Below are 15,705 nucleotides of genomic sequence, written 5' to 3' on the forward strand. Positions count from 1 at the left end.
CTCATCACTCCCTGATTCCACCTGCTTGGGATGTTATTCACGAAGAGATTTTCTCACTTCAAAATTTTGAAAAACATGCTGCTGTAGGATTAATTCCCAAATCTCATGTCAGCCTCATAAAGTCCATAATATATTATATTATGTGTGTCTGGTGTGTGTGTGTGTGTGTGTGTGTGTGCACACATGCACAAGTGTTTTATGGCTCTTCTTGAGCTGTAGGTTGATTTTTTTTTTAAATGTCTGTTCCAAGTTAAATGATTGTCCCAGGGAACTCCATCAACAACTGATATACAAATAAAATGGAGAATCAAGCACAGTTCAGCTTGCAAATACTGGCCAGAGGTTGGAATCCTCACAAACCATTAGTCTGCTTTTCCTCAGAAAGGACACTTCGTGTAATGGCCTTTGAAAATTTTGAGAAGCGTCAACTTTGTAAATGTTTGCTCTTACCGCGCTGGAACCCCTGAGGAAGGAGAGCAGATTTCGACAGACTGGCAGCAGAATCAGCATGCAGTTGAAATTCAGGCAGGCTGCAGGGGCTCTGGCCAGTGGCAGCGCAAACTGGAAGATGTGGGATAGAAAGCAGGTAACTCCTGTGAGCGCAGAACACCCCTCCCCCACACCACAGGGTTCCCAGCATGAGGCCCACCAGAGACGTCAAGTTATCTGAGAAGGAAGGTCCTTCAGAACCAAGAGTCTACCTGGAGGACCTGCTGGGATCCTTTGCTTTACCCTGGCCCTTCTCTCCTACCCCAACATTTTACTATGAAAATTTTCAAACGTAAAGAGAATCTGAAATATTTTCACAATGAACACCCGTTTTTCCCATCTCCCAGGGTCCCCCCTCACATAGCTGTCCATCCATCTGTCCTCTAGCCATCCGTCAATACATCTTATTTTTGATGCATTGCAGATATCAGTTCACTTCCTCCTAAATACTTAAGCATGTGTATCATTTGTTAGAGTTCAGTATAGAAACTGGGGCTTTCTAAAGAAGATTTTCTTAGTTCTTAGACTCACTTCAGCAGTAACTTAGGTTGGTCTGCTGTAATGCTTTGGCATTATAATTGTTCTTTGTAACGCTTAAAGAAGTTTCATACTTTGGAGGGGAAAACAAAGGTAAATCATCCTTCTCAGTATCAGCCTGAATTAGTTAACAACAATTATAATAGCACAGTATTATTATGTAGTATAATTGTGTATACGCATGATATATAATACATAGTACAATTAGCATTACGTCATGAATTCACGGTTTCAGCATAATGTAAAAAATGGTATCCTGGGGGCACCTGGGTGGCTCAGTGGGTTAAAGCCTCTGCCTTCGGCTCAGGTCATCCCGGGGTCCTGGGATCGAGCCCTGCATCCGGCTCTCTGCTCAGTGGGGAGCCTGCTTCCTCCTCTCTCTCTGCCTGCCTCTCTGCCTACTTGTGATAGCTGTCTGTCAAATAAATAAATAAATAATCTTTTTTAAAAAAGGGTATCCTGTGGGGGCCAGCTGTCATTGTAATTGTTGCCCGTTTGTCGTGAAGAAGAGTCCTGACAGTCCAAGGAAAACAAGAACGCTAATGGCCCCAAGGAAAGCTGGGGGCCTTCACTCTGCTGGCCTAGTCAATGAATGTGACCCTTGGGCAGGTTCCTCAAAGGCTGCATCTGGAGGGAGAGGCTTATTTCCTGAAGGTCATTTCACAACATGTCACAAGACGCAGGGCTCTCCATGCACGAAAGTTGTTAGGAATCAGATGTTTTAAAGAATATGGAAAGTCTCACTTGTTCCACCTGTGTCACCCTTGGATCAATCTCACCAAATCTGCCTGCCATTCCAGGGTTGGCATTAGATTTCTTCTTTAAGCTAAACAGTGGCACAGTAGTTCTTGGGAGGGGAGGGATGCCGCTGGGATTCTCTGACACACTTTAGTTTGTCTCACACGGGAAGGCCTACAGACTTGCCCAGGGGGTGTCAATGGAGGGAGTGAGGTAATGGTGCCGTCTGGGTTGGTGAGAACATTTATTTAAAGTGTTGAAAGGAGTATGAACCAGAATCTTTGATTAGAAATGTAAGCCTGTCAATATTGCATGAGATGCAACTCATACCTACCCCAAGAAGTTTTCGAGTGTAATAGTACTGAGGTTCAATGTCATAAAACCTGTAGAACCGGATAAAGAGGAAGACGTTCATCCCCAGCCATACCAGCTGCAAAAAGAGAAATAGTTGTGTGACGTTTCCACATTTCAATGGGTAGATTTCACACAATATTGGAGTCAGAGTAGGGTCAGGACTTCCCCAGTCTAGCCTTCAACAAAGGTAGTTACACATCTGAGTGTGACCATCTGAGAGTCAGCCCCTTCCTCCAACAGTGCCCCTACACTTCGTGATTGTGACCTTTCCACCTTGTGGCATTCCCTGTGATGGTTTTACTATGGGCCAGGATGCCAGGTTATTATCAATCTATCTCACCTCTGTTGTTTCATTCCTCTTTTTTTCTTAATGAGTAGCGGGTGAGTCTTCTCGAAAAGAGAAGGGAAAGGAATAGGTTACTGTGTCATCCCCTGCGCCCATAAGACACTGTGTTCTACTCTCAGGGATGCCATCACCTCCCTCCAGCGCACAGCACCCCACCCCAGCCAGTGGGAGTCACATCGGCTAAAACGTCAAGCCTTTAATTCTATTTGGTAACTTTTGCTTAACTTTTTAAAGAGGGACTATTGAACATGAATGAGGGGGTGAGGAGCATGGGATTTTTTTTTTTTTTAAAGCGACCCTCCTACCTTTTGACTGCTCATTTCATCCCAAGCACTGACTGCATTGAGTGAGGCACTGCTCAGTCTCGAACCTTCAGCTTCATAGTGATCTTTTCTTACCTGTGCTTTAATGCCCAGGTTAAAGGTCTGTAGATGCCTGAGAATGATCTCTTTATGAAGAACCTATTTAAACAACTTCTCCATTCTCTAACCTTGTCATTCTTACTCTTGCTTTCCAGACTGTGTCTTTAATGTCAAACGTATGAGTGTGCAATTTAGGAGGAGGTCATCTCCTGGGGAAAACTGTGGTAGGAGCCAAAAGTATAATATGAACTTGTTTTCTATGGGAGTAGTCTGTTTTCAAAGCGGTGATAAGAAATCAAGTTAACAGCTCTGAGTCCTCAGAAGAATTCTATATTGCATTAGCATGTTGGTTTGGCATAATTTTTTAATGCACATATTTCTTGGTTTTCTTTTATTTATGCCCCCCTTCCTCTCTGTGTCTGCAACTCAAAGTCTCAATATTTACTTCATGATAAATTCTTTCAAATTCCACTGACAAGTGTTCCTTTTAACATCAGTACAATACTTTCATTGGCTATTAGGAAAGGCTATTTAAAAATCACATTTCTATTTTCCCAATTGTCTGTGATTGCTTTGCTGAGACTGCCATCTTAAAATAATAGTTGGTCCTTTTTATGGTAAAAAAAAAAAACTAAAGAGATTAACATGTCTATTTGCAAATTAGCCCTATCTCTACTTACAAAAATTATTTCTCAAGATAGATTAGATTGATTTATATAGTCACATATAATATTATAATATATATAATATATCCACTGTATATATGAGTCTAGTTTATTTCAATTTCCTCCTCTTGAATTTTTATAAACCTCATAAATAACTCAAGTTTATCTCAGAGGAAGAAAAGGTACTTTAAAAAAAAAAAGTTGAGAAATTCAATTATTTTTACTGAACTCACTGAAATAAAGGCCATCTCCCATACATGAGCCGATCTTGTACTTGTTATTTGGAAAACGGTGTAAAATTATGATTGCCCATTTTTAAATGGTATAAGCACATAAAAAGTAGAGAATTTGCCTCTGAGTAAATATTGATAAAAAACTTAGACTTAAAGATCATTAGCATGAAATGTCTTCTACCCCCTCTGTGAAATGCTGGCTGATTTAGTACCCCCAAAGTCTCAAGAAATAAAGTAGGTGAAGTGAGACCCTGGATATATTCTTTTCATTAATAAGTTTGGAAGACGGCCCTCGGTCCCGCTTACAGATAGACGTATGTTCACATGGTAAATCCGCTTCAGTGCAATTTCACAAAGAAGCAAAACAAACAAACAAGAAACGTTGCCCTCTTTTAGTTTCCCAGAGAACCCAGACAAGTTGGAGAATTTATCATTTCTCTCTCATTGGTACTTACGACGACAAAGATGGAGAGCCCTTCATTCTCAATCCAGTTCCCCATGGTGACAGACGTTCAATGCCTTGTGTCTGCTTCTCTTCTTTGCTCTGCTTCTTCTTCCCATGAGGAAATGAAAACAGCAGCCTGGGGCAATCAGTTTCCTTTTCTATTATCAGAAATTAGCTAATCATTGGTCAACTGAAAATCTTGTTTCCATAAGAACTTTAAATCTTTAAACCACAAAAAAGCTGCGGGAAAAGGGTCCATAATAATTCGATCATAACTAAACATAGTAGGAAATGAAACCAATTTCTACAACTGAGAGACAACAGACCAATGATGGGATATATTTTACATACGGACTTAACTTTTTGACTAATCAGTTTTTAAGTAGCCGCTTTGAAAAGTCACTCAACTAGCCATGACTTCGTACTGGATAAAAGTCATTAAATAAATATCTTTTGGCAGGCTGAGCAGCATTTTACAGTCTCGTTGAGAAAAATAGTAACAATAATGATGGTTGATTTTTTTTTAAGATTTTATTTATTTATTTGACAGACAGAGATCACAAATAGGCAGAGACACAGGCAGAGAGGAGGCAGAGAGGAGGAAGCAATCCCCCTGCCGAGCAGAGAGCCCGATGTGGGGCTCGATCCCAGGACCCTGGGATCATGACCTGAGCCAAAGGCAGAGGCTTTAACCCACTGAGCCACACAGGCGCCCCAGTGATGGTTGATATTTATAGCATGCTTACATCATGCCAGTTTTCTAAGACACATGTGTGTGCGTACACATATATACACACATGCGTACATATACAAACATAGCTACATAATAACTGACACATACCACTGTGTAAACACATACACACAGGTATTAAATTTCGTATACAAGTAAATTCACTTGATTCTAACAATTCAATCTTTATAAAGTAGTTTTTTAGAAGATTATTTTATTGTTTAAATTTGTTAGTTAACACACAGTGCAACATTGGTTTCTGGAGTAGAATTTAGTGATTCGTAAAGATTTTATTTTTAAATAATCTCTACACCCAATGTGGGGCTTGAACTCACAATCCCGAGATCAAGAGTCACATGGTCTACTGACTGAGCCAGCCAGGAGCCCCTAAACTAGTTTCTATTACTATGATTACACTTAACAGATGAAGAAATTGAAACCCAGAGCACTTAAGTTACTTGGCCACGGTCATGCAACTAGGAAAGAGTAAAGCTGGGATTTGAAATCCAAGCACTTTGGCTATACTTCTAAGCAGATACCAGGAAAAAAAAAAAAAAAAGGCCTAACTGTGTCAAACCCATCCAAAATCACTCCAAATAGAACTATAGGAAATAAAAATATAACAAATATAGCAAAATGTTTGGATGACCATAGGATTCCTAGGAAGACATGACATCCTCTAGACTAGGTATGTATACAGGGTCAATATAAAGGTACATCAGATGTGGCCGAGGCCAAAAGCCAGATTTAGCATTTTTTTTTTTTCTGACTACTACTCTGTCTTCAGGACATGAAAGATACAGGAGGGTAGGATGGTAACCCCAGTATGAGATGAACGCTGACAAATTACACAAGGGCGGTTGTACAACAGCTCCAGTTCATGAAGAGGTAAAGGCAGAAACAGCAGGGCCAAATGGGAATGAGAGAATCAGCAAGAGAAGCAGGGACCATTTTGGTGGTTGTTTATTTGTGAACCACTTGAGACAGCCTGCAGAATTAGGACAATTCGTAAAGTAACATTATTTTGCACTTAAATATTTTAGGAAAGGTATTAAACTGTGACTTTCTCCATTGCTCTCGGATCATGCGCAACCCATGTAAAGGACAGATGGCTTCATGGTTCCGTTCCACACAGAGGTGAATTCGAAGAAACACAGACAATGAAAACATGTGCCCTTTATTCACCTCTTTGTGCTGAGTTCTACTCCCTTGCCCTTTCCTTGCGCTGCTCCATCTCAAGGAGAAGTGCATGTGCCGGGCTCCTTGGCCCTCTGGTTTCTTGTGTGGTCAGCCAACCAGGAGGATGAGGAGCAGAAGAGAAGCCTGCTTGTTTCTCCCCCCAGCTCTCTGCTTCAAGTAGCATTTCTGAAGTGGCTGCATTTACACGAAGGCTCCAGCTTCTGCCAGCTTTTCCCTCTAGAACATGAGTTCTGGGGGCACCTGAGTGGCTCAGTCGTTAAGCCTCTGCCTTCATCTCAGGTCATGATCTCAGGGTCCTGGGATCGAGCCCTGCATCGGGCTGCCTGCTCAGCAGGAAGCCTGCTTCTCCCTCTCCCACTCCCCCCAGCTTGTGTTCCCACCGCTGTGTTTCTCTCTGTCAAATAATAAATAAATAAAAATCTTAAAAAAAAAAAAAAAAAAAAAAAAAGAACATGAGTTCTGGCTCCTGCTAGATGGCCCTGCCTTCTGGGCTTGAGTTATACCACCTCCTCTTGGTGTCCCCCCAGGGTGGTAACCACTTCCTGTAGTTGTTCATCTTTGTGTTGCCTGCACACCCATGTGGGGATTCTGCATTTTCCCATCATCCATGCAACGAATTCCTAGCATGAAATTACCTGTGTTAAAATGTAGTGCTTTGGGGGCACCTGGGGGGTTCAGCTGGGGAAGCACCTACCTTCAGCTCAGGTCATGATCCTGGGGTCCTGGAATCGAGTCCCACATCTGGTCCCTGCTCAGCGGGGAGCCTGCTTCTCCCTCTCCCATTGCCCCTCCCCTCTGCTTGTATATATATATATATATATATATATATATATATATATACACAAAACACTCTCCCTCAAATAAATAAGTAAAATCTTTAAAATAAATACAATAAAATGCAGTCTTCTTTACCTGGCTGGACTTTGCCTGATACACAAAATGTAACTGAGGCATGTACTCATTTTCTTAGGTAATTAAAGAAGTGAGGCAAGGAGGAATACACCAGCTTCAACATCTGCTCTCCTGCACTCTGCCCCGCTCAGGCTCCTCCACAGGGGTGGGGCGGGTCCTGCAAACTGCAGCTCCTTCAAGCTCTGTGAAAGTTCCCAAAACCTCCTGCTCTCCACTGCCCCCCACCGCCTCTCTTCCCCAGCCTGCTGCTTCATCTTCCTTGATCTCATCGAAATCTTCAAGCGTCTCTCACATTTTCTCTTCCCCCTCCCAATGCCTCTGCTCTGCTGGGGAGGCCATAGCAAGAGGACTATGAATGCACATGTGCTAAGAAATAATGCTCTTTGTTTCACAAAAACCTCTCCCCCTGAATGTTTTCCAACTCCCTTCCCCTCCCTCCATGAGTTGAGAGAAAATGCAAAAGAGAAAGGATATTTTCCGTGGGTAATCAACCATTCCCTCCCATTGCTTTTTTCCCCTTTGTAAAAGTAATCACAGGGCTGTGAGTAGAGATTTCTGGAGGGCCTTAAGGACCTCAATCAGTTTCACAGCTGGAAGAAGACAGATCAGTTGCAAAAAAAAAGGGGGGGGGGGGAGTAAAAGCTTTCTTTTATGGAAAGTTCCTTCCCTTCTGAGAACACTGTTCAAGCAAATTGTAATGTGCACCACTCTTGGAAAGACAGAGGGTTTGATAAAAAGCAACAGGGAATGGTTGACTGGGATTGACTGGACCTGAAGAATAAAGAAAACTGGGGCACCTGGGTGGCTCAGTGGGTTAAGCCGCTGCCTTCGGCTCAAGTCATGATCCCAGGGTCCTGGGATCGAGTCCCGCATCGGGATCTCTGCTCAGCAGGGAGCCTGCTTCCCCCTCTCTCTCTCTGCCTGCCTCTCTGCCTGCTTGTGATCTCTCTCTCTCTGTCAAATAAATAAATAAAAATATTTAAAAAAAAGAAAACTGAACCCCTGTACCTTCTCCCAGCCGTTTTGGCTTCCACTATTTCCTAAGCTCTTAGTATCAAGCCAGACTGTGGCGAAAAGAAGGCAGTACTCACCCTCCCAATAGGCAGTCAGGAGTAACACCCTCGGATGTGACTGAAATCCTAGACACCTCTGGCTGAGAAAAAAAGGAGATAAGCAGACCCAAGTCTCCAAGAAATTCCCTGACTGTGCATCCCAAGTATAATTCCTTCTTGATTTTTCAAATTAAATTAAGCTCCTAATTTATTCCCAGAAGTAAGTGTGAAATTGCTGAAGAAAGGGAGGTGTGTTACTACACCAAGATTCCCAATGTGTTTCGTTCCTGGTGATAGGAGAAATGGATTTCTATTCCTTTTTTGCTTGTTTATTTTTTGAGAAAGAACAGGTGCAGGGAGGGGGCGGCAGGTGTGGTGGGGCACAGGGTGGGGAGGGGCAGAGGGAGACAGAGAGAGAGAGAGAAAGAGAATCCTAAGCAGGCTGGACTGTCAGCCCAGTGTGGAGCCAGAGGCAGGGCTCGGTCTCAGAACCCTGAGACCATGACCTGAGCCAAAATTCAGTGTTTAACCAAGTGAGCCACCCAGGTACCTTGACTTCTGTTCCTTTTGTCTCGGCTGCATATGCTGTACTTTCAAGAACTGCCATACTCCCACTCTGGATGCTTCTATGAGTTATGTGGCCCTACTTTCTTTGCCTAAGGATGACCCGTGAGGGGACTTTACCTCTCCGAACACAGTATTTGGCCCAGGGGTGGGCACTGGATCCAAAGAAGGCTGTTTAGAGTTCTCTGCCTAAGGAAGGAGTCATTTGAATTCCAGTCTGATCTGCCCAAGACACTTGGACATCTTTGTTATTCTTTTTTTTTTTTAAAGATTTTATTTATTTATTTGACAGATCACAAGTAGGCAGAGAGGCAGGCAGAGAGCGAAAGGAGGAAGCAGGCTCCCCGCCAAGCAGAGAGCCCGATGAGGGGCAGAGGCTTTAACCCACTGAGCCACCCAGGCGCCCCTCTTTGTTATTCTTAAAAGATTGGGTTTCTTGGGACTGGAGATGAACATGCAGGACTTTTATAAGAGAGTGCCTCTGCAGGTAAACACCCGTGGAAAGGAAGGAAAAATAAGAAATCGGCAGTGGGCAGAAGGGGAAGTTGAATGATCATTGTGTGGTCCCAGGAAGCCCTCAGCCCTGTGGGGAGATCTGAAGCCGGGATGAGTCCAGATGCTCTTAGACAAGACAGCTGTCTTCATTGAAACAGTCCATGCTGTGGCTGCTGACAGCAGGGGAGTAAATCTTTGATTCCTGAAGTTCAGCCTGGTGGTCACGTTGTAGTATCAAATCCAGTTACATAAGCCATTAATTCCCACCGCTACCACTTCCCGCTTTTAAAAAACAATTTGAGTTGACTTTCTACCATTTATACCTCGAAGGGTTCCTACTAATGCATGGTGTACTGAAACCCACTTCTACTCCGTAACCACAGTTTCAAAGGTTAGTGAAAGTGGAGTACAGCTGCTAGAAAGGGATTCACATGTTCTATCCCCTGTTGGAGGGAGAAAATAAAAGAAGAGACATTTAGTGAGATAGATAATTAAAGGTAATTAAGGACATGATTTTTAAGTGGCATTTCATTTAATAGAAAGCTAATAAGTCTGGTGATGAAGATTTAAATTTTTAACTCTTAAAAAAGAATTTTCGGGGCACCTGTGTGGCTCAGTGGGTTAAAGCCTCTGCCTTTGGCTCGGGTTATGATCCCAGAGTCCTGGGATCGAGCCCTGCATTGGGCTCTCTCCTCTGCAGGGAGCCTACTTCCCCTTCCCCTCTCTCTGCCTGCCTCTCTGCCTGCTTGTGATCTCTGTCTATCAAATAAATAAAATCTTTTAAAAAAGAATTTAAACTCTTTAGGTTAAATGTGATTTGTATACATTCATTGATCAGAATAAGGAAGAAACCGAAGCTCACATGGTTTCTCTCGCTAATCATTGATTTGAATTTAAAACTTTTCAGTAGGCCTCCTGTGGTAAATTGGTTATTCTCTTTGTCTTTCTCGAAAAAAAAAATCAATTATTTCAGATTTATCTTGGTCTTCATAACAGCTTTGTAAAGCATTTTGTCCATGCCAAGTGCCTTATGTGATTTACCTCATTTGTTTTTCATAACCACCCTGCAAGGTATGTAAAATGATCATATCCATTTGTAGTAGGATGAATATGGAGTCCGTTCCCACCAAAGATGTTTAGGTACTAATAGGTTCACAACCCTCTCTTGGGAGGTTTCCTGATATAATATGAAACCAGCCCCTGTAGGCAGCCGTCAAGGAGCGGCGAGAGAGGCAGCCGCACACTGTCGGTGACGGTGTGGGTAGGTGGTCATTTTAATAATAGCAAAGGGGAACTTACATACAGGGTTTATCTTGGGTGGCAGTGAGAGGGATAGGTTCCCACACTTGACCTCCAAATCTTAAAAGTTTACATAAAGATAACTTCACTGGGCTCAGTCACATACACTGTGCAAGTGTTTTCAACATCCCATCACCATCTCAAGGCTCTGTCCTTGGAGCAGTCTCTGGGAGCAGACAAGGTTAGTGGAACCCACAGTCCAAGGACAGAGCGGGGGTTGAGAGGCCCCCAAGTACCCAAGAACAGCTCAGGGGTCGACTGGTGGTCACGTCTTTTTGATCACATTCCCCAACAGTACTAATTCCCGGAACCTGTGAATATATTAACTTATGGAGTTCAAAGGACTTTGTAGATGTGATTGAAGACTTTGAGATGGAAGATTAGCATGATTATTCTGGGTGGGCCCAGTGTAATCACAAGGGTCCTTACTGGATGGAGACAGGAGGCTCAGAGGCATAGAGAAAGGATGGGAGGAATGGAGCAGAGATCAGAAGAGAGAAGATGTTGTGCTGCTGACTTCGAAGATGGAGGAAGGGGCCATCAGCCAAGGAATGCTGCTCTGGAATCTATAAAAAGCAGGGAAATGAATTCTCTCCTCGATTTTCTAGAAGATATACAAACCTGCCGACACCTTGCTTTTCACCCAGTAAAACTGATTTCAGACTTCCTACCTCCAGAACTGTAAAAAAACACATCTGTGCTCTTGTGAGCCAACTGGCTTTGAGTAATTTGTTATGGCAGCAAGAGGAAACTCAAATACCGTTTTACAGACGAGAGATGAGAGCCCCAGGGAGATAAAGTAGCTTTCCCAGAGTCAAATGGCTACTTGATGCCAGAGCTGAGATTGAAATTGGGGAAGTCTGTTGCACTGTTGCTTATTTGAGCCACCAGACCATTTTGTAAAGCTAGGGCTTCGTCATAAATAATAAAATCATTTCATGAGTACCAGCTGCCACCCAAGGCCCCCGACTTGAACTCTGCTATCGTGCTTTTGTTGGCAACGTGTAATATAACTCTTTGTCACAACACTGATAGAATCGTCCTTGGTCTCCTGTCCCCTTCTGACAGCCTAAATGTCACTGACAGTTTCCACGCAAGCACAACCGGCTCAGCCCAAGAAGCCTGGAGAAGCTGAACAGTAGGAGGTTAGTTCCCTACAACCAGTCTCTGCATATTTTACCTGGCCCTGAAGGTGGAAAGCTCTGTCTCTGAGTCTTCTCCATCACTTTGCCCCACCCCAGAAAGTTTGTGAGCTCCCCCACGACCTGCGCTGGGCAGGTTGCAAAGGCTCATCCTTGTGAAGATGTCAACCAGTAAGTTAAGTGTTAGTCAAGTGAGAGATCCAAGAGTCAGCTCTCCCTGAAACACTGGCAGTGCCATAGGAATGGTGTAACTTGTGTCCTTCTCAGGACACCGCATCAGGAGGCACAAGACATTGGTTTGTCATATCACTGGTGATGTCCTCGCTCTTAGGAAATGCACACAGAAATGTTTAAGGCTAAATATAGGCAACTTAGGCTGAAATGGTTCAAAAAAATAATACTATAATGTGATGAAATACTGATATTTGATAGTTGATGAATCTGGGTCAAGAGCATACTAGATTGCTGTGTACTATCCTGGTCCTTCTTCTGCATGCTTGAAATTATTCTAAAATAAAAAGTTTTTTAAAATATGACATTCGAAGCTGTCTTCGGTGTGTACAGATTTCTCTGGCAGTGGGGGCAGAATACAATTTGGCAAGATGCTGCCCTTTCACTGGGGAAGACACTTAGATTGGCTTTTTCGTGATTCAAAGGCACCACCTGGTCTGGGTGTCAGAGGTGTAGCTGGGAAAGAGCTAAACTGCTCAGCACAGTAAAATGAAAGGGTGACATCCTTGCGTGGAGAAATTTAGAGTGTTAGCTGATTTCAAGCTTACGCTGGAGATTATGAAACAGAATGTCATGGTGGATACAAGTGGTTCTCACAGAGATGATGACTAGGCCCCAGAACAGGACAGAATTTCTGGCCCAAAAGAAGACATGGCTAATGAGGGGCTTTCCTGTCCATGGTGAATCTCAGAGAACAGGGGCACACAATAATGACTGCTGGTTTTCCCTTTCCTATACTGTAATTCTTTTATGCTATTTGTATGTCTTCGCTAAAGCTGATTAACAGACATGATATGCATCAGCTTGAATGAATGGTCATCCCAGAAGATAAGGTATATCCTGGCCATGGCCCAAGTAGGCTAGAAGGGGCTGAGGCAGCAGGGAGAAGTCCTGGTGAGATGATCAGAGATGACCCCCTGGGGAGCAACAGGAGACAACCAGGAGGCCACCAACAGCTGAAAAATCCCCAGAAGTATTTGGGAAAATGCACTGGACTTGCGGGCATTCTCTGGGGTTTGGATTGTAGGGATTTGCATATTAAATGGAAGAAGATTGCAGAACCCTGGAGAATTTGACTCTATGCAGGAAAACAGCATCCATTTGCCACTTATGGAATCACATTCAATAAATGGTAAATATGTATATGCATGTTTCAAAGGTTTATTCAAGTCCAGAGAAGAGGGCTGGTGTGCCCACCCCTTACTGCAACAATCATTAAGAGAGTAACTTCTCATTGAGCAAGGTAAACTCACCCATTGTAGATGAGGTAGATCAAGAACGAGAATTTTCCTATGTGTGTGTACTTTCAAGCTTTGCAAATTTAGGGACCATATGTAAAAAAAAAAATTAAGCATATAATAAATGTTTATTTTATTTTAATGCAGTGAGATTATTAATTTGTGGTCATTTATGAGATTTACCAACTTCTTCCTTGAGTCTGAGACCTCAGTAATTAAACTCAACCACCAAGAGTTCAAATGAATCATAAGGTTTTATTTTCTCACTGACATGGGAAGACATCTGCACACACTGAACTTGAAACTACAGGCTAAAAATGTGAATATTGTTGTCAGTTCAAGGAAGTGAAGATATTTATACAGAAGATAGACTTATATAAATCAGAGACCACACTCATTTCCTGTTCTAAACCTCCTGGGTTCGGTGGATTAACAATTTTGAACAAAGGCAGACAGTTCGGTGGAAATGAAACTACGATTTAAAAAACAGATTTGAAGACAATGAATGACATTTAAAATTTCTTCAACTGCCTTTGAAATTTAGTATCTATATCCATATATATATAATTGGATAACTCTCAGTCTTGTGTGATTCAAATTTATAACTATTGATTTGGCTTAAAAATGGAACTTGCCCGGGGCGCCTGGGTGGCTCAGTGGGTTAAAGCCTCTGCCTTCGGCTCAGGTCATGATCCCGGGGTCCAGGGATCAAGCCCCGCATCGGGCTCTTTACTCAGCAGGGAGCCTGCTTCCTCCTCTCTCTCTCTCTGCCTACTTGTAATCTCTGTCTGTCAAATAAAATAAATAAAATCTTAAAAAAATGGAACTTGCCCATCAAAAATGGCAGTGTCCTTGGAAATATGGTACATGTATGAATATAGATGCTCAGACTCTCCCAAACTATCTGGCAATAAGGCCCATGATGAACTATGCTTGGGTTGCAGGTGACTGTATCAAATTGTTATCATTAATGAAACAGCTGAAATCAAAGGGGCACCATGAGCAGTACAAGCCCAGAGTCAAAATGAGGTACCCCCTGGCTAGATCTACTTCACATTTCTCCAGGGTAAAGTAGTCTGCTAAATACCAGCGTTAATAGGCATTGTTTTTGGCTACTCCAAAAATTTTCTCAACTTCCTTCTTCTCTGCTGCCTCCCAATACAGAGAATGAAAAAAAAAGATACTAGGTCTCCCAAACTTCCCCAAACTCCTTGCAAGTAGCCTCAAAATAAAATTTTTCCAGGGGGCAGGGAACAAATCATTACTAGAAAAGTATTTTTTTTTAAATCTATCTATTTATTTATTTATTTATTTGAGGTTGGGGAGGGGCACAGGAAGAGGGAGAATATCAAGCAGGCTCCATGCTGTGCACAGAGCCCCACATGGGGATCAATCTCATGACCCCAAGACCACCACCAGAGCCAAAACCAAGAGTCGGATGCTTAACCAACTGAGCCACTCAGGCAGCCCCAAAGCTTTTTACTTTATTGATAAAATAATAATAATACAGTCAGAGATGAATTGAGCAAAAATGATGGTATTATGGACTGAATTGTGTCCCTCCAAAATTTGTATGTTGAAGTCCTAACTCCTAGTATGACTATATTTGGGGGTAAAGCCATTAAGGGAGGCAATTAAGGTTAAATGAGGTTGTAAGGGTGGGGTCCTAATCTGATAGGACAGTGTCCTTGTAAAAAGAGGAAGAGGCACCAGAGACTTCTTTCTTTCTCTGCATGGGCGCAGAGAAGAGGCCATGAGGGGGCATAGCTAGAAATTAGCAGTCTACAACCAGGAAAAGAGGTTTCACTAGAAATAAACCATGATGGCACCTTGATCTGAGACTTCTAGCCTTGAGAACCAAGACAAGACACATTTCAGTTGTTGAAGCCACCTGGTCTGTAATGTTTTGTTATGGCAGCCTGAGAAGATTAATACAGACAAGTAAGGAAATGCAGGGGCCTGTCCATCCCCAGAATCATCAGAAAACCTGGGAAAAACTGACAAGATAAACCTTATCCAAACTCTGGAAGATAAGGAGAGGTTTCTCTCAATAGAGCAAATGCTTAGCTAAGAGAATGGCCACTAAAACACAGTAGGAGAGGTTTGTGGCATTTTCACTTGCCCTTCTCGAATCCCCTTCCCCTCATGTGGCAATGGTCTTGAAGACGGCAGGCTGCTTTCCCTTCACAGGTACTTGTTTGTAGTGGGACTGGAGCAGACCTTGCTCCCAAGGAACAGCATTTGTCAGCATTTGTTTTGACCTATCCGGGGGTTCTATGAGGGACCTAAGCACTTTGTTTTCCTCATCAGAGTTCTTTCAAGGTGAAGTGGCTAAGAAAAGGTCCTCCCTCAAAGACATCAAAAGGAAATCCACTGCCATCTGGGGCAAAAACACAAGACTTTGGGCAAATAATAGATACACTGACAGGCAGAAAAAGCTGGGGCATGAGATTCCTGGGGGGGAATAAGGGTTTTGACAACCTGCTGGGTAGACTGGGGAAACTAGAAATCCACACAAACACACATCCAGGGTAGGGTACATGCTCATAAAAGACCTAAGAAAACCATAAGTTTCCACCTCTGGATGATATTTAGGCTCAGGGCAAGTAGGAAGCGAAGGCTAAGGTAGAATTGGAAATGGCCTGCTTAAGGGTTGAAGCCAATCTTCAAGGA

The 15,705-nt window shown here is 42.9% G+C and overlaps 1 protein-coding gene across 1 annotated transcript in view; it reads right to left on the bottom strand.

The window, feature by feature from the left end:
- Positions 1 to 4,421, bottom strand: part of LOC132006792 (cytochrome b-245 heavy chain) — a 35,338-nt gene extending 30,917 nt beyond the window's left edge. The window contains exons 1-3 of the mRNA XM_059384811.1: positions 4,180 to 4,421; positions 2,099 to 2,194; positions 451 to 561 (exon numbers count right to left, since the gene is read on the bottom strand). Coding sequence (XP_059240794.1) covers positions 451 to 561; positions 2,099 to 2,194; positions 4,180 to 4,224 — 252 coding nt within the window. The 5' untranslated portion in view covers positions 4,225 to 4,421. The remainder of the gene's footprint in view (positions 1 to 450; positions 562 to 2,098; positions 2,195 to 4,179) is intronic.
- Positions 4,422 to 15,705: the final 11,284 nt, after the last annotated feature.

Source organism: Mustela nigripes, chromosome X (assembly GCF_022355385.1).
Source record: "Mustela nigripes isolate SB6536 chromosome X, MUSNIG.SB6536, whole genome shotgun sequence".
NCBI classification, from domain to species: domain Eukaryota; kingdom Metazoa; phylum Chordata; class Mammalia; order Carnivora; family Mustelidae; genus Mustela; species Mustela nigripes.